The sequence below is a fragment of the Rhamphochromis sp. 'chilingali' genome, assembly GCF_963969265.1.
Source record: "Rhamphochromis sp. 'chilingali' genome assembly, chromosome: 12".
Classification (NCBI taxonomy): Eukaryota; Metazoa; Chordata; class Actinopteri; order Cichliformes; family Cichlidae; genus Rhamphochromis; species Rhamphochromis sp. 'chilingali'.
This window is the reverse complement of record NC_137939.1, coordinates 24,001,639-24,017,687: the sequence shown is the minus strand read 5'-3', so window position 1 is coordinate 24,017,687 and position 16,049 is coordinate 24,001,639. Positions and strand designations below refer to the sequence as shown.

Sequence of the window (16,049 nt, the reverse complement as noted above, 5' to 3'; positions counted from 1 at the left end):
ATGTTGGATATAGATATATGTTCCTGTGAGACTAGAAAAGTAACTGCTGAGCTCATGCTGTGTGTTAAACTTTTTATTAGGAAGGGGGGAAAAAGCATGGTGGGGGTTGGGGGCATGGTCACGTGATGCATTATGCCATTGTTTTGCTCATTTCTTTTCTTGAGATTAAAGCCATTACCTCTAACTCTTCCTGCTAAATGTACCAATATGTAGGGATGGGTATCGTTTAGGTTTTATCCGATACCGGTGCCAAATCGGTACTTTTGATACGGTGCAGGTGCTTAAACAGTGCTCGAATCGGTGCTTAAAGAATGGAGAACACAAACTTTGTCCAAAAACCTCTTTTGTTTTTATTTTTAGCAGTCTCTTTTTTTTCTGCAAAATGATAAGCACCATCCAGCCCCATGCACGGGGCGATCCGCGCTAACTCGCTAATGGAGATTTACCACACCCGCAGTAGATGTGCTTGAAGCACTTGTTGCAGGCTGCTAAGTTTGCATCTTTTGCTGTGAAGTACAGTCAGACTTTTGACCGCTTCGCCTTGGGCATTTTTAATCTGTAGCTCTGCTCTAAGAGAACGTACGTACCTGGGCCCACCTACTATCCTTGGAAAGGTTAAATTATTGGCTAGAATCCAAAGTGTATGACATTTCAGGAAAAAAACAAAACACCGAAATAAAGCACCGAAATGTGCGCTGGTTACTACCATTTATGTCAGAACCATTATGGCACCGGATACCCATCCCTACCAATATGTAGCGGATTTAGTGTTACTTCATTTTGCTCTCATTACAGGTCAAAATATAGTTTTTAGTTCCTGATTGTCTGCTGCAGCCAGCATGCCTTTTTCTTGTTAGATAGTGATCTTGAATAGAGTCTGTGATGTTTGTTCATACTGTATATGGGAAGCGCTGAGCTATGCTGGCAGGTTCAATTGTTGCTGGCTGAAGATGACATCTGTAAGTCACTTCAAGAGGGCCATGAAGAGAGAAACAAAAACACAACCACTGTAAAACAGCTGTGGGACTACAAGTCAAAGAAAAGGGGAAAAAGTCTACTGAATGACGCATTACCTTGCTTACTGGTGTCTCTGGTTGGCTATAAACAGACGGGTTTTCCCTCTGTGTTGTTTTTACATTTTTTTCTCTTTGTCCTCTTTTGGACACAACACAGAGAGAGCAGGAAATATGATGTGAAACTGATAGTGGAACCTGTGGTGAAGAGTCAACCTATTTATCAGTGAACTCTACAGAAAAGGTTCTTGTAACATTGTCAGTCAGGTTCTCAGGATGGACAGCCACTGCCAAGGTATATATAAAAAAAAAATCTTCCCAGTTTGCACAGACCCTGTTATTTTATAAACTTGTCCACCTGGGTGACTACATAGTGGCTTAGAAAGACTAACAGAATAGGAATTATTCCCAGTCAGTGTCGGTGTGTGGCATTCAGGTGAGAGTTAACAGTCACATACATATTATGTTACTTCTGGCTCTATGGTTGCCTGCCTTGTCAGCCCTTTAGTTCAACAGTATTTATGCTGACCATATAGTTTCTTTCCTAATGGAGTTTGTTTTTAACAGCCCTCTATGGTTTCTTGTATTCCTTGTACTCACAGTGGAATTAAGTTACACGTATTTCAAGACAGCGTTGCAAGTTTTCGCTGCACGCATTAATGATAAGTGGTTACATGTGCAGTTAAGTTGAGACTGTGGCAGCTTTTCGGCCACGTGTCCCAGGTCAGTCTCAGAAGCGATTAAAACAATTACAGCCACAAATTAAACCTTTAATGAAACCTTTTCAGTGTTTGCGAAAAAATGTTTTTCCATGCGTGATGCAGTAGAAGCTGCTGTTTTAATCAGAGTGGATCCACTGTGATCCGAATAGGTCCTCTGGGGTTTGGGGGTAGAATACTGTTTGCTATTACTTTCATTTCTTATCTCTGAGCTGGTGGATGCGTCTGCCAGGCCACATTTAGCATTCAGACTGTGTCCCAGGCCCAGATAGCCAACCGAGTGTAAACAAAATTTGTGATGCTGATGTGATTGCTGGTGTGATAACTTCAACTGTAGATGACAAACAGCTGATATGTCATTTCTGAAACTCTTCTTCTTTTTTTTTTTTTTTTCACTCAGCCTTTGAGTTTTTAGTTTTCCAAAGTGTATTAAAGAGATATTTGAATGTAGATGTTTTGGTTATTCTATGTTTGGAAATCTGATGTAATTATGCACTGAAACAACAGTGGAAAATTCCGAGTCATGTTAGAGATTTGAGTTCAGCGACTGTGGGAGAAGACTTTGTTAATAAATTTTTTTTTTTTTTTAATTCCAGGCAGTCTTTGAAAATGAAGAGCATAAAGAAGCATATGTGCTCTTGAGTGATCAATTATTAATCAATAACACAAGAAATTATTTCAAACACCAGTGCTCGAACAAGACTTCTGAATGCTGGTGAATGAGCAGCAAAGCTCTTGAGTTGCTGATGATGTGCAGTGCTAGGCTTGGTTACTTGCCAAGACACAGACTGCATAGTTTCTGTAGGGCTGTGAGAACAAGAAGAACATTTTTAGGCAGGCAGTGCATTTTCAGTATATGTTTTATAGATTCATTTACTGTCATTTCATATATTCAGCAGCTGGTAAACTGTGCTTTGGAGCAAATGTTTGACAGTTAAAGCAGTTGGATATTTCATTTTCTTTTTAAAATGCATTTGAGATTTGGCTTTTCTTTAATAAATGTTCAACAACAAAATCTGAACCATTCCTATCTTGTAAAAAATGGAGTCCCAGACAGTTTGACTAACCAGAGTCACTATTTTATGACTCCTCTTGGTTGCACTTATCAAACACGGTAACGTGAGCATAAGAAACAATGAATGAGAGAAGTAAATAAATAACTCAAGTGACACATTTATTGAACTTAAATAATAATAATAATAATCCACAAAACACCATAATACAGCAATAAGTGAACAATTCTTCCTTTTTCTCTTTTTCCGTTCTCTTTTCTGTTTAGATCAGGGCTGCCCAATCCCAGTCCTCGGGATTGGGACTGTAGGATAGTAGCTCCCGGGAGCTACTATCCTGCAGCTTTTAGATGCATCCCTACTCCAACACAGCTGAATCAAATGGTTTGGTTACCTCTTCAGCATGCCATCATGTTTGGCAAAGGCCTGATAACAAGCCATTCATTTGATTCGGGTGTGTGGGAACAAGGATGCATCTAAAAGCTGCAGGACGGTAGCTCTCGAGGACCGGGATTGGGCACCCCTGGTTTAGATAGACAAATTGTTTTGTGCGTTGTGTTGTGATACCGCTACATATCTTTGTGGTAAGCTATTATGAGTTGCTCCGTGAGATTCATACCTAAATAAGGAACTTGCATTTCAATTTCTAAAGCTTTGGTTTTTTTATTATTTAATTTATCTCATTATATTGCAGATCCAGTGCTTGGAACCAAGCCTGTTAGTACTGATAGGAATTAGTGTCGTCAATTGAATCAATAGATACTCAAGTACTTGATAAATGTCCTTTCAGGTAGCTGATTTTGGTCAGTACTGTTGTTCACTGTCATCTGTGGTTTTGTATTGCTTTCTGTGTGGGTTACAGATGTTATGTCTTGGCTTCTTTGCTGTAATTTGCTGCCTAAGAACAACTTAGTTGCCCTTCCTAAGCCCCCTCTGTTGAGCTTGTCGACTGGAAATTGGCAGGTTCATAAATAGTTCACCCCATGCCACTGTAACGGCTTTAGCATGTGTTTTGGGACCACATGGCTGGAAAGAATAGCATAATGGAGAAAGCTGCTTCTTGTGGCTGGTGGTGTCCACTCATTTACCCGGTGATCTGCTGAACAATCAGTGTGCCAAACCAAATTTACGAGCACATGGGCTCCCATTCTCCAGCAAAGCCCCCTCTAATGAAATGCCCCTACTAGATTAATGTCTACACAGGGATGATTTGCATCCAGACCCACCTATAAATTTCAGGCAATGGCCAAAGAGAATTTGAAACTTGCACTCAAAATCAACTGCAGGCTGCCTTTAGGTGTAATAGACTGTCCCTCCTCAGTGTGACTGCAGTCTTGCTGGAAGGAAGCCAGGCACTGCTGACCTCTGGTTCCCCCAATCAGGCCTATCACGACACTGTTACAGTTGTTTTGTGTCCTTTGTTCTTGCTAGTTGTCTCATAAGATAGGATAATTATGGCCATAATGAACACTGTTACCTCATGGGGTTACAAGTAAAGCCTTCACCAAAAAACCGTTTATGTTTAAATCACCAAACTCAGCTGGATTTAACTTACAAGTAAAGTCTTGATATCAATTCCTGTGGGATTTGAGAGTAATGATGTCAGTGGACTAGATAAGGATAGTATGGCGCCATTTGACATGCGTTTCAGAAACCACAATGATTGGATTGTGACTGAGCGTCGATTCAGTGAATGAAATGAGTGAAAACAAGGATGCCTGAAAGTCAAGTTGTGTGGCTTGTTTGCATTGCGCTTAAATGATTTATGATCGGGAACTTCAGGGATAAACCAATAGATCTGACTAAGGTGTGTTGATGGACATCGAAGCTTAAGTAAACACGTATGGTTAAAGTGTTAGTCATATAAACCTAACTTCTCATGTGTTTTTCTCTTTTTTTGGGGGGGGGGGGGGTGTCTTTTTAATAATTTAATCTAACTCGCTGCTGATGGTAGTGTATGAGTAGTGAGGTATATCAATTGTCTCACCTTGCTCTGAGTAGGAAAGAAAGAACACATGCTGTTTTCTCAAAGCGCCGAACAGCTTTTGCAGATACAGTATTGTTTGGCCTATTCTTGCTGTTGGCCGTGAAATGAAAATGATACAGTGCTGTTTTTATGGTGTTGTAGGTGCCGAAATGCAAAAATATATGGGTCATTTTAGCCAATTGCTAGGCAGTTGCTAGGCAACGTGATGACGTTATAATATATCATGTGCAATTCAAGTTTTGTGGCAATAAATGAGATGTTGTTGTGATGAAATAAAAAAGAACAGTGTGCTTGCATGAGGTGTTATAAAACCTAAAAACGGGTTATTTTAACATGTTGCTGTGTGATTGCATGACATCATAATATCTGATACCTATGAGAACCTTCAGGGGCCCAAGATGTACTTATTGGCCAGGTTTGGTTGCTCAGCCCCTGATGCTGTAGTAGGATTTGGCAGACAAAGGAAGAAACTCACAATTAGATATTGTGCGTATTATAGTACCATACTGCATATGATGTAATGGAGCACTGAGCTCACGATTCACAAGTAGCACATTACAATGACAAGATTTTTTTTCTGTGTTCTCATAGTTGGTTATTTTCAGAAAAAAGCAAACAAAAAACTGTTCATGGAGACAAAAACAGCTTTTTGCTAGAAAGTTACAATATTATGTTTACTCAAAATGTACTAAATGAGTCTCATCTTTTTCATTTTTGTCAGTTTTGTGTTAAAGAAGATTTATGGATGATAAAATGTTCTCTTCTCTGTTTATTCCCTGATGTTTTTGCTTTCTTTATTATTGCAAACTGTGATCAGCACTGAAACAGCACACTTGTAGCGGCCACAAGGCCAAAGTATAGTTGCCTGTTCATTCTTTATTTCTTCACAGTTGAACCAATTATCTGCCTCACAGCTGTCAAAACCAGCTGATGCAGCAGCTGAATCGAAGGCAATTTGTAGCATAGTACCTGTGGAGAGCTGTTTGAAATGCTGCCACTAGTTTTCTGCCAAGTGGGAGTGCGGTGTGTGTGTGTGTGTGTGTGTGCGTGAAAAGCTGACAAGGTGGAGGCTGAGTCAACAGTTAAACACAGATGAGGAGCTACTGCTTACACACACTCTTCTTAGTCACCATGGATAGATGTCAACACAGGCCTTGTTACAGCTGGCTGGGCTGAATTTTCTGTTGCGAGTACTTAACTGGTTTGTGTATTTAAGTTTGCTGATGGTTACTTGCTGGTTTAACAGGTTCAATTGCTTCCACTCAGGTGTTGGCTTGCGGTATGTGCATTTCAGATGCTTGTAGATGGAGTGCACTTCTTCTCTTGTTCTTTATAACCTCAGACTTTGCAAGAGACTCTGAGGGCTCACCCAAATCCGAGCAATATGTTCAGGAATGCAGCATGAGTAAGAGTGAGATCCCCCTGTATCCAGCTCACTTTGTTAGGTCAGGTGTTTAAGACCACTTGGATTCAAAGTGGGAGGAAAAAACCAGTGCGCCTTTTTAACATGCTCAAGAGCTTTAAATGTCTGGAAACAAAAGTCTAATATTATTTAGATGCTATTGTAATCTCGCTGATTGTGTTTATGTTTGAAACACGACCATCCAAAAAGTTGAGAGGCTGTTTATATACGAAGAAACACAAAATTAAATTTTAATTTATAAACCATTTAAAGCCTACGGCTCAGTTTCCCAGACATGAATTATACCTAGTTGTAGATCATAAACTTTTCTTTGAATGTTTTTTTTTTTTAAAAATTTAAATTTACTGGTTAGATTTGGTCTGGGACTGCAGTTAATCCATGTCTGGTAAACATGCTGATTATGTTATTTTGAACATTGCATAGAGAGCTATTTTGAATCTGATGCCAGCAATCAGGGACAACATTGTTAGTTTAATTAAAGTATTTACATGATTAGTTATAAAAAGAGACTCCCTGAGGGATCGTCTTCTGCGAAAAAGTGAAATATTGTTGGTTCAAAGTGTTTGACAATATAGTACTAAAGTCAGATTGCAAAGAATTTGGGAATTCCCTTTAAAGAGGCAGAGAATCCACATCTCTGGATGAAATGGACAAAGAACTAATATTGAATGGCCCTGCTATTTGGGCCCTTAGGTATGACTTTATTAAAAATAGACATTTTCCTGTTGTGGAAATGTGTTGCTGCATCCAGAAATAATGTAGTTTAAAATTTTACCATGCGAAGAAACATAAACTATGTCCGCTTACTCCTCTGGACCAGAGCTCAACTGTCCCGTGGTCTTGCAAAACAAAATTTGGACACTTTGTCCACAAAGCTAAGGAGCACAGGGAACATCCAGCAGAGTGTCTGAAATGGGGACATCACTGAGCTTTTTCTTTCTTAAGCAGAGTTTTTTGTCATGCCATATGTAGTTTTTTCTCATACATAGTATAAAAGATGGACATAGCTACTAATGTCACCTGTTGGTATTTGAAGTCCCATTTTGAGCATTTCCAGCGCAGCCAAAAAAAAAAGAATGTGAAAAGCAGGTGTTTTTTTTTTTTTTTTTTGTTTTGTTTTTTTTTTTTTAAAACTGCATGCTCATTGGCTAACGACTAACGATTCTTAAAGTCATTAGGAAAGCGTTTATAGCAGCGGTCTCCAACCTTCTTTGCACCACGGACCGGTTTATGCCCGACAATATTTTCACGGACCGGCCTTTATAGTGTCGCGGATAAATGCAACAAAATAAAACCAGTACCGGTACCGAAAAAAAGATTTAATCATAACACACATGAAAAGACCCAGGAAAACAGAGTTAACGATAAAAACGATAACACTAAAAACCCTGAAAACCATACATTTCACAGCCGAGCCTCAACTCTCGCGGCCCGGGACCAAACGACTCACGGACCGGTACCGGTCCGTGGCCCGGGGGTTGGGGACCGCCGGTTTATAGAGTCAGAAAACTGCTCTCCTATTTACTACTTCTGATGTTTTACAGATATTTAACAACTAACCAGGTGGGATTAACTTGTCCATTTTGGCTGTCTGACAATCATGGTAACTATGTAGGAATAAGGCCCCGGTCTCATAGGGCTAGAAAATGATCTGCGACCATCTGACAACCTCCTGTCATAAAGTAAAAGTGAATATTCCACAGCTGGTTGCAATTGGTTGCTAGAGGTTGATGGCAGTTGCTCAGAAAATGATTTGCGAAGTCTTAGTTAACACAGGTCTACAGACGGGTCAGTGATGTCCACAACCACTAGGGGAATAAACTTTAATTTCTCAAACCAATTTACAAACCACTTCCTTGTGATTGCTTTTGTTCGCTAGCTAATCGCCGCGGTCATAGTTTTAATGGAGGCGACAGACTTGTCTGTGAAAGTGCATCACCTTCTGTACAACCAGTTTCACTCAGCAACATTATTGTACATGAAATGGACAACTTGCATATCTGTGAGGCCTTATTGATTCTTGACCAACATTCAAGGAAGACTGCTTAAATTAGCAAGGTGATGTCAAACCATATGCTGCACATATTTCAAGAGTAATGCTGCTTGGAAAAGAAAAACTACCTGAAAGAACCCATTGAAAATCTTTTTGCTCATTGTGAAAACAAAAAAAATTACAAAGAGTGTCTTGAACCTTTTGGGCAGCTAAAAAAAAACAGTCTTAAGCACAGATGGGAAAACTCTGACTGGTACTCCAGTGTAGATGATGAGAACTTAAAGTGGGCAAAAGAAGAATGGGGCTTTGTGCAGTTTTCTTGTACAAGTGTGTATGTGTGTACGAATGTGTGTTTGTGAAGAATTGCCACTTTCCTTTTATGCAGGAGCTGACAGCCTGTGGGGGTCATGCACCAGTAACTCCTCAGAGATACATAATTTGACAGCACCATGAGAAACAAACCACTACAGAGAGGACTCATTAGATCTGCTTAGCAAGACACATTTGTGCTTTTAATTAGCTGCTGATTAATACAGATCATTTAGGTCTCAGTAATATGGACACAAGAAGTGTGTATTGCACTGAGGAGCCTAAGACTTGATGAATGGCCTTAATTTATGTACTTGACTGGGGGAAAAAAAATGGGAAGTAGTAATAAAGACACACAAACAAGCATCTTACCAGAGAAGCAAGTGTAAAATCTACATCAAACATTAAAATGATGCATCTTGACTGCAGTGTTCTTTGAAAAGGAAACATCTTATAAAATATTGACAATAAATGTGAAAAGGTACACAAGAGCGTCTAGCTTTGGTGTTCCTCCTCTGAGGGACCTGTCAGCGTGAGTGAGCTGTTATAGCCGACCGCAGGTTCAAGTCATTGATCATTTGATGGCATTGTTCTGAATGGAGGCAAGAGCCACGAAATTGCAACAAGGCCTGTTCTGCTTTCAGTAGAAAGTTTTGAAAATTGAGTGCAACTCTGGATTTGATTTATTATTTTTCATCACGGCTTGAAGGAGTTTGATCGCAGAAGCTTAAAGCATTTCATAACTGCCACGCTTGTTGCTGAATTCCACAGTATATTATTCAGTAAAGCCACTAACTGTTTAGGTAACTTTGGAAATAACTTTGGTCTATCCAGTTCAGTCAAGGACTGCGACGTTCATAATGGCATTCCTGCTGTTAGCCTTGTCAAGTGCGAGGTGAAGAGGTCAGAGGTGAAGATGGGTCTGTGTGTCCTGATTGTATTTATTTATTTATTTTAAATGTTGAGGCCGATAGAACACAAAGTACAGTAAGAGAATTGCAGTAGAAATATGTGGTACAGCACTGTTTGCATGCAGTATTAAATATGGTCTCCAGTGCAGTAGTCTTATTTGCAATGTCATCAATCAAATGCCTTAAAAAAATAAATAATAATAACTACAGTAGCTTCTGATATTTTCTAAATAAGTGGAAGGAAATGGGTGCACATGTTTTTCTTTATTGCCCAGTGCTATTTTTTTTTTTTTTTTTTTTTTTTTTTTTTGCCACATTAAAAGTGATGAAGTGCTAGAAGCTATTTCTTCGAGGCCTAACCCTACTGAATATTTTACAGTGAAAAACAAATAATGGGTTTCTAATTACATTGGGACAGGCCTTTCCTGAAAGAGGTGAGGAAAGTAAAACAGCTTTAGGAAAATGTGCCCAAGCTTTAATAATACATGGTAACGTATCTGAAAGCGAAGAAAATGTTTTACCTACAATAAGCCATACACAGTGTAAAAACAGGAATTTGTTGGAAGCAAGGTGTGTTTGTCTGTGTGTTGCACAGTAGATGATGTTCCAGTTTATTTGATGCTAAGCAGGGAGATATGATTAAATGAGCAGACTAATGCATTTCTGCAGCCGTGTCCAGTTGCACTTACTCTTGCAGAAACGCAGATTGATAAACTCTGAGTCAGCGTTCTTTGCACTCGCTCTGCCCTCCCTGATCATTTCCTCTCTCACAACAGGAAACAGACTGTCCTCACAGCAACAGACTCTGTATCTGATCCAAAGGAGAAAAAAAGGGGCTTAAATATGTACCGTACACATGCAGTGAGGTAAAGGGCAAGTGGAAGCCACTGAGATGGCAGTAAATGTAATACTGGTTGTGGGGTGGAAATCTTAATTCTACCACTTGAGATTTCACTTCTCTGCAGGCCGCTATTGGAGAAACCACCCTCACAGCTTGAGGAGGCCTTCCTGTGGAATGATACTTCCAATGGGATTTGGCATTTCATGCATTATTTAAAAGGCTTTGGGAATGCACCTGAAAGTGCCTGGTGTTTCAGCGCAATGCAGAAGAAAAACAGCTCAACTTGGATTCTTGCTTTCATTCATGTATTTGTCATCATTAAGATGATAGTTTCCACTTAAATAAGGCAATAAAAAGTGGATTTCATTTTTATTTCCATTACCACCCAAATTAGCTTTGAGAACCTGAGTGAATTAATAATCCATTAATATTCTTTTCTCATATAACCCTACATTCTGAAGGCGCTTTTTCTCAACTCGCTGTTTTCCGTAGCCATTTCGGAAATCTAATTTGGCTCAAATCTAGTTGGTACAATTCCTGATTGAGTTCTAATGACTCAGTCAAAGAGGCAGGTCCTGCAAATCGCAGTAAAGCAGCCATCAGAGTTTTTACAGTTCATTGTACATTGCTGAAAATATCAGCAGCAGCAGCATGTCCTCAGTTTGATTCCTAGCCAGCAGGATGTGTACTTCATGCTTTCTTTCTCACCTTCTTTCTGCCTGTCTCTGCTGTGACTAATTAAGGCAAAAGAATGTCTTTAAATGGATGCACCTGTCACTTACAGCCTTAAAATGGCTTTAATTGGTGCTTCTATCATGTCACTGTAACCGTTACAGAACTTTATGGTGAGTTTCTGCTTACTGTTTAGGTAACTTGATCATTTTGAATCGTTCTAACAGCTCGTATGTGTTTTTTCAGCTGTTGCAGGCAATTCTAAAACCCACTGAGCACTGACTGCTGGGGATGGTGAGCATCGGTTAAAGAGGGAAATATTTCCTTAAGGGATCAATAGAGATGCACGCACTGGATTTTTAGACATGAAATTCACCAAGTGATCAGAAACATGACTCTGTGAATGCTAATTTTAGTTGCTCTGTAACAGCTGGATTTGTAAATGAGCAGCTGCTTCTTGTCAGTTTCCCATATTAAATTAAGAATTGTATGAGCACTTGCATTTGCAGCCTTTTTGCCAGTGCCCTTCCATAGCCAACAAGTTAGTGACTCAGGGGCAGAAAGTCAGGCTCCATATGAATACAAATGACTGATGATACATGGAGCTGTATAAGATGCAGCAGGCTGTCCATTTGTCTTCTGTACAAGGGTGACAGTTTTGCAGGAAAGACCATAAAAATGAATGCCTCACCACACAAGTCAGGATTTCTGCAAATGTAGTAACAGTAATAGTAGTAGTACTAGTAGTAGTAGAAGTCATATTCAATCTGTAGGCTGGAGGAGCTGTCCAGGGTACTGACCACTTCTTGTGTGCTGTGGCCGCCTCTGAGGATGGTGGGTTAGAAAGTGGGAAGTTGTTTAAAAGATGGAAATATCATTTAGTCAAAGATTTGTGAAGCATGGTTTTTGTCTGATCATTTTTTTCACTGATGCATTGTATACACAGCAATCAATTTCTCCAGTAATTGTATCTGGACTGGAGAATGTGTGTCAATGAATCTCATCCCACCATTGCATTATATTGACTCCGCTGTATTCTTACCTCAGCCTATTTCCACAGTCCAAATGGGATTTGCGTTAATGAAAATGCAGACGGTATCAGGTTTCTTCTGTGCTTTATGGAAATAATTAAGATTTTTGGATGCCGTTGCTGAAAAATTGCTGACAGTCTTAAGGAGATGTTTAGGTGAGCTATAGATATTTGAAATGAGAGGAATGGTACATGGCCAACACCCAGGCAAGCAAACAAGTAAAATGACTTGGAATGATGAGGAGGACAACAATCACCAATGAAGAACTATGCAGAGAATCATCAACAATAAGGATGAACAGCACAACCCTTCTAAGAAAAGCCTTTAGATGTACAGTACCAGTAACTATACCGTCTATTCACAAATGAATCCCTCATTGTTTGGTTTGGTTAACAGTAGAGACTACATTTTATTTCTGTAGTGTGAATAGCACTGTACTTGCTTTTAAAATGCTATTTACTAAAGGCAATTTCTAAAAGAACCTATGAAATGGCAGGGTCAAAGGTTCATAGGTATGACCGACCAAGCTTGCAGCTAGAACTGCAATCAAGCATTTGGAACAACTGGCAATAAGTCTTTCACATCACTGTGGAAGGATATCGGCCCACACTCTTCTTTGTGTGGTTGTTTATGGTCCATTAGTCCATCGACTTTGAGTAGACCAATCCAAAACCTTTTTTCTTTTTCTTCATGGTCAATCAGATGTGAACTTGCTGGTGTGTTTGGGACATTGTCATAACACAAGTAAGCCTGAGCTTTTGGACATGACATGCTCGTTGGAGATTCTCCAAGATTTTCTGCTAGAGAGGAAAATCCATGGTTCCAGGAGACCATCACCACCATGTTCCATTGTTGGTATGATGTTCATTTTATGCTGTTAGTTTTACTTCAAATGAAACCTTCCAAGTCATCATGAAGATGTTTTGTTTTTTTTTTGGGAAATCTGAGACAAGACTTTGTGGGGTTTTTTTTTGTTTGTTTATTTGTTTTCTGCCAGATATGTCATTCTGGTCCTGTCTCTTTCTTATTGTTGAATCATGAACACTGAACTTAACTTAGGCAAGTGAGGGCTCCAGTTCTATTGTGGCCTCATGGATGAGTCGTTCATGTGCTCTTGTAGAGATTTTGGTAGGCCAGCCGCTCATGGGAAGGCTCTCATGAGAGATCCACTATGCTTTCACTATAGTGTCTGTGAAGGTTCTCAGTCATCCAGGTCATCGTAGTCAAAGGAGCTTGCAAAGAAAAGCGTCTGGACTTCTTTAAGTTGCTTGAAGACGTTTCACCTCTCATCCGAGAAGCTTCTTCAGTTCTAAGGTCAAATATTTAAACCCAGTGGGAGTATCCCCCCCAAAGAGGGACAAAAGGACCCCCTGATGATCCTCTAATCACATGAGCCAAGGTGTGAAAGCGGGTGTGGGTCCCAATCAGCCAGGGTTTTGGGTGAGCTCATTGTGAAACCTGACCCCACCTTATCATGCGATTTCCTGAGGTCAGATGGCCCAGGATGTGAGTGGGCGTTAAGGCGTCTGGGGAGGGAACTCAAAACTGGATTATAGATGGCAGGCAGTTGGTGTCGTAAACCCCCGCCTCTGTTCAAAGATGGTCGCTCACAGTGGACATAGATGACTATTTTCACTATAGTATGTGGTTGTACCACATACTTTTTAACATGTGGGCCACCCTTGCTTATGCTGTTTTCGGTCAGTCAGCCAGCCACAGAGAAGTTCTAACATATAAAGAGCCTTACAAGCAATGGAAAGTGTCCACTGTAGCCACGATGTGTGCTTTTCATCCCTTTTTTCCCTTTTTGATCCATATTCCCTTAAATGAATCAACATGTGACTACTGCATTTTGTATTTAATTGGATTATTTATTTGTGTATTTTACAGCACTGTGGCTGTTACAACCAGAATAGTTGTAGTTTCACATTTCTTGTCCACGAGTCGTCTATTCTATTACACAGGCCATCATGAAAGTTTCATGCCTATCTAAACACCAAAGTATAAAAAGGTTGGGGTTTTTTTTCTTTTTTTTTTTTTGGTGTTTTTTTTTTTTTTTTTTTTTTTTTTTTTTTTTTTGTCTTCAAGGACAAGATACTGGATTCAGTAGACACATTTTTGACACATTCAGTGGAATATTTTGTAAATGTCACACCAAAGTTGTATCTAGAATATAAATTGTGTCCATTTCTCAGGAGACCAGATTGATCTGTTTAAAAGTGTAGCACCTGTCAGTGTCAGATAGCTGCACTTTACTGCAATAATGCAGTTGCTGAATCAAAGCCTGGTGGTTAGTGAGCCATTTTATGTAACTTCACTTGTCTTTTGCTGTCCTACTGAAGCACTGCAGCATCCCTGTTTCTACCTGTTTAACAAAAACCATTAAAACCGTGTGTCTCATTTGTTTTTCAGATCTGAATGTGACGCCTCCAGAATGGTCAGGTATGTCCACCTGCTTTTAAAAATCTGTTATTATTGTTTTTATCTGTTTAGGTTGATGCATCTGCCTGATACTTATCTAATTTAAAGAAAAGCTTGTGCCTTTTGGGGAAATCGTCTTATTGCTCCAGAAAATACTTTGGTGAAGACACTGTCCTACATAAGTCTTTCAGTTTGAGTGAGGAAAATGAATAACCAAGGATCATGAGGCTAGCCAGGGTAAGTGAGGAACTGAGGTAGGGCTGTTATTGGTGTTTCTTGATATTGCAGTGTGGAGGAAGTAATGAGATTTTTATGTCCAGTCCAAGGTCACACTCTTCTGTTGATAGTTGCTGGCTGTGTGAACTTCGATAGCTGGAGATTTATAGGTTTGTTTCTCCTGACAGAGTTAAGTTGTGGGTTGATTTAAAACTGTAATGTGAGTCCATCATTTGCTGTGAACAAAGCTGAGGGAATATGGCTTGCATGCAGAGAGTAGATGGGCTTCTCTTGCTGGTAAACACACTCCTTATCTGCAGTTTCTCTCTTTAGGGATGTCTCGCTATGGGATCCAAACAGTCTCTCCCCCTGCCTCTGTAGTGCGGTGTATCAAGAACCTAACAGAGTCTAGAAAAGTTGAAAAATTGTGGCAGAGCCTGTCCCGTGTTTTTTGATACCAATTTTCCAGGCTGTGTCTGTTCTTTCCTTATACTCTCTGCTGTCTGCACTCCCAGGCTGCTTCTCTTCTGCTCTAAATGTCCCATTACAAATCTGAAGTAAATTCAGAGGGCCACAGCCTGAAGATGTGTGCCAGTCTTTGTCTTTGTACAGTCCCAGTATATGTGTACTTCAGTATGTGCTTGCAAAGCAGAGACGTGTGTGTGTATATGAGGTTTGTTTCACACTCGGTGTGTAAATCATCCCAGAAAATGGGTTATATGAAACTTTTATGTGTTCTGTATGAATTTGGATAAATCAAAGCGTTTATCCTTAATTTTCTATTTTGGACTTCTTCTTCTTTTTTTTTTTTTTTTTTTTTTTACTATTACCAAATATTAATTTCACTTAAAACATCTGAATTGAGTTTTTAGCTGCAAGACTTTCTTTGGACATTATCAGGGTTATTGTCTTCTTCCTGTGTCTGAAACGGATGTGAACAGATTTTTTGGTTATCATAATTTGATTTTTTTCATATACCTCAGCCCTGTAAAAGCAAAGAAGCAAAGCAGTAGAAATGGAGGACAAGGCTTGAGAGCCAAATAATCCCATCTCACCAAATTGGTGTTTTGATGTAGTTGGAAAAGTCTCAAATGGCAGCAGCCTTCTGCTTGCAATTCTTGCTTGTGAATTTGGCCACAAGTCCCAGAATCTTCCGTTCGTTAAGTGTCCCAAAACTGTTAATATGCTTATGTGTAAAATGTGGTTCGAAATTCAAGCATTAAGCATCTCTGCCAGCACAGTTTGGATCTTGCAGCTTTGCTGGGAGCTGCACACAAACTTGATACTGACTTATAATACTTGTGACTGAATTCTTGCTGCTGCTCACTTTTTAGCAATAAAATTTATGGTAGTCTGTGTAAATCAGTGAAAAGCTTCATGACCTCTCACCCCACATTGCAGGACTAAATCTACATTACATTTTAGAAATGGATTGGTATGTGTGCTGAGAGAATAATAAAATACTTTTTAAGCCTATGAATAAATCCATCAGCAAACAGTTTA

The 16,049-nt window shown here is 39.6% G+C and overlaps 1 protein-coding gene across 4 annotated transcripts in view; it reads left to right on the top strand.

Moving 5' to 3' along the window:
* Positions 1-16,049, top strand: part of LOC308407911 (IQ motif and SEC7 domain-containing protein 1-like) — a 93,646-nt gene that overhangs the window by 4,760 nt on the left and 72,837 nt on the right. For all 4 annotated transcript variants that reach the window (XM_080899866.1, XM_080899870.1, XM_080899867.1 and 1 more), the window contains exon 2: positions 14,322-14,351. In XM_080899866.1, coding sequence (XP_080755992.1) covers positions 14,322-14,351 — 30 coding nt within the window. The remainder of the gene's footprint in view (positions 1-14,321; positions 14,352-16,049) is intronic.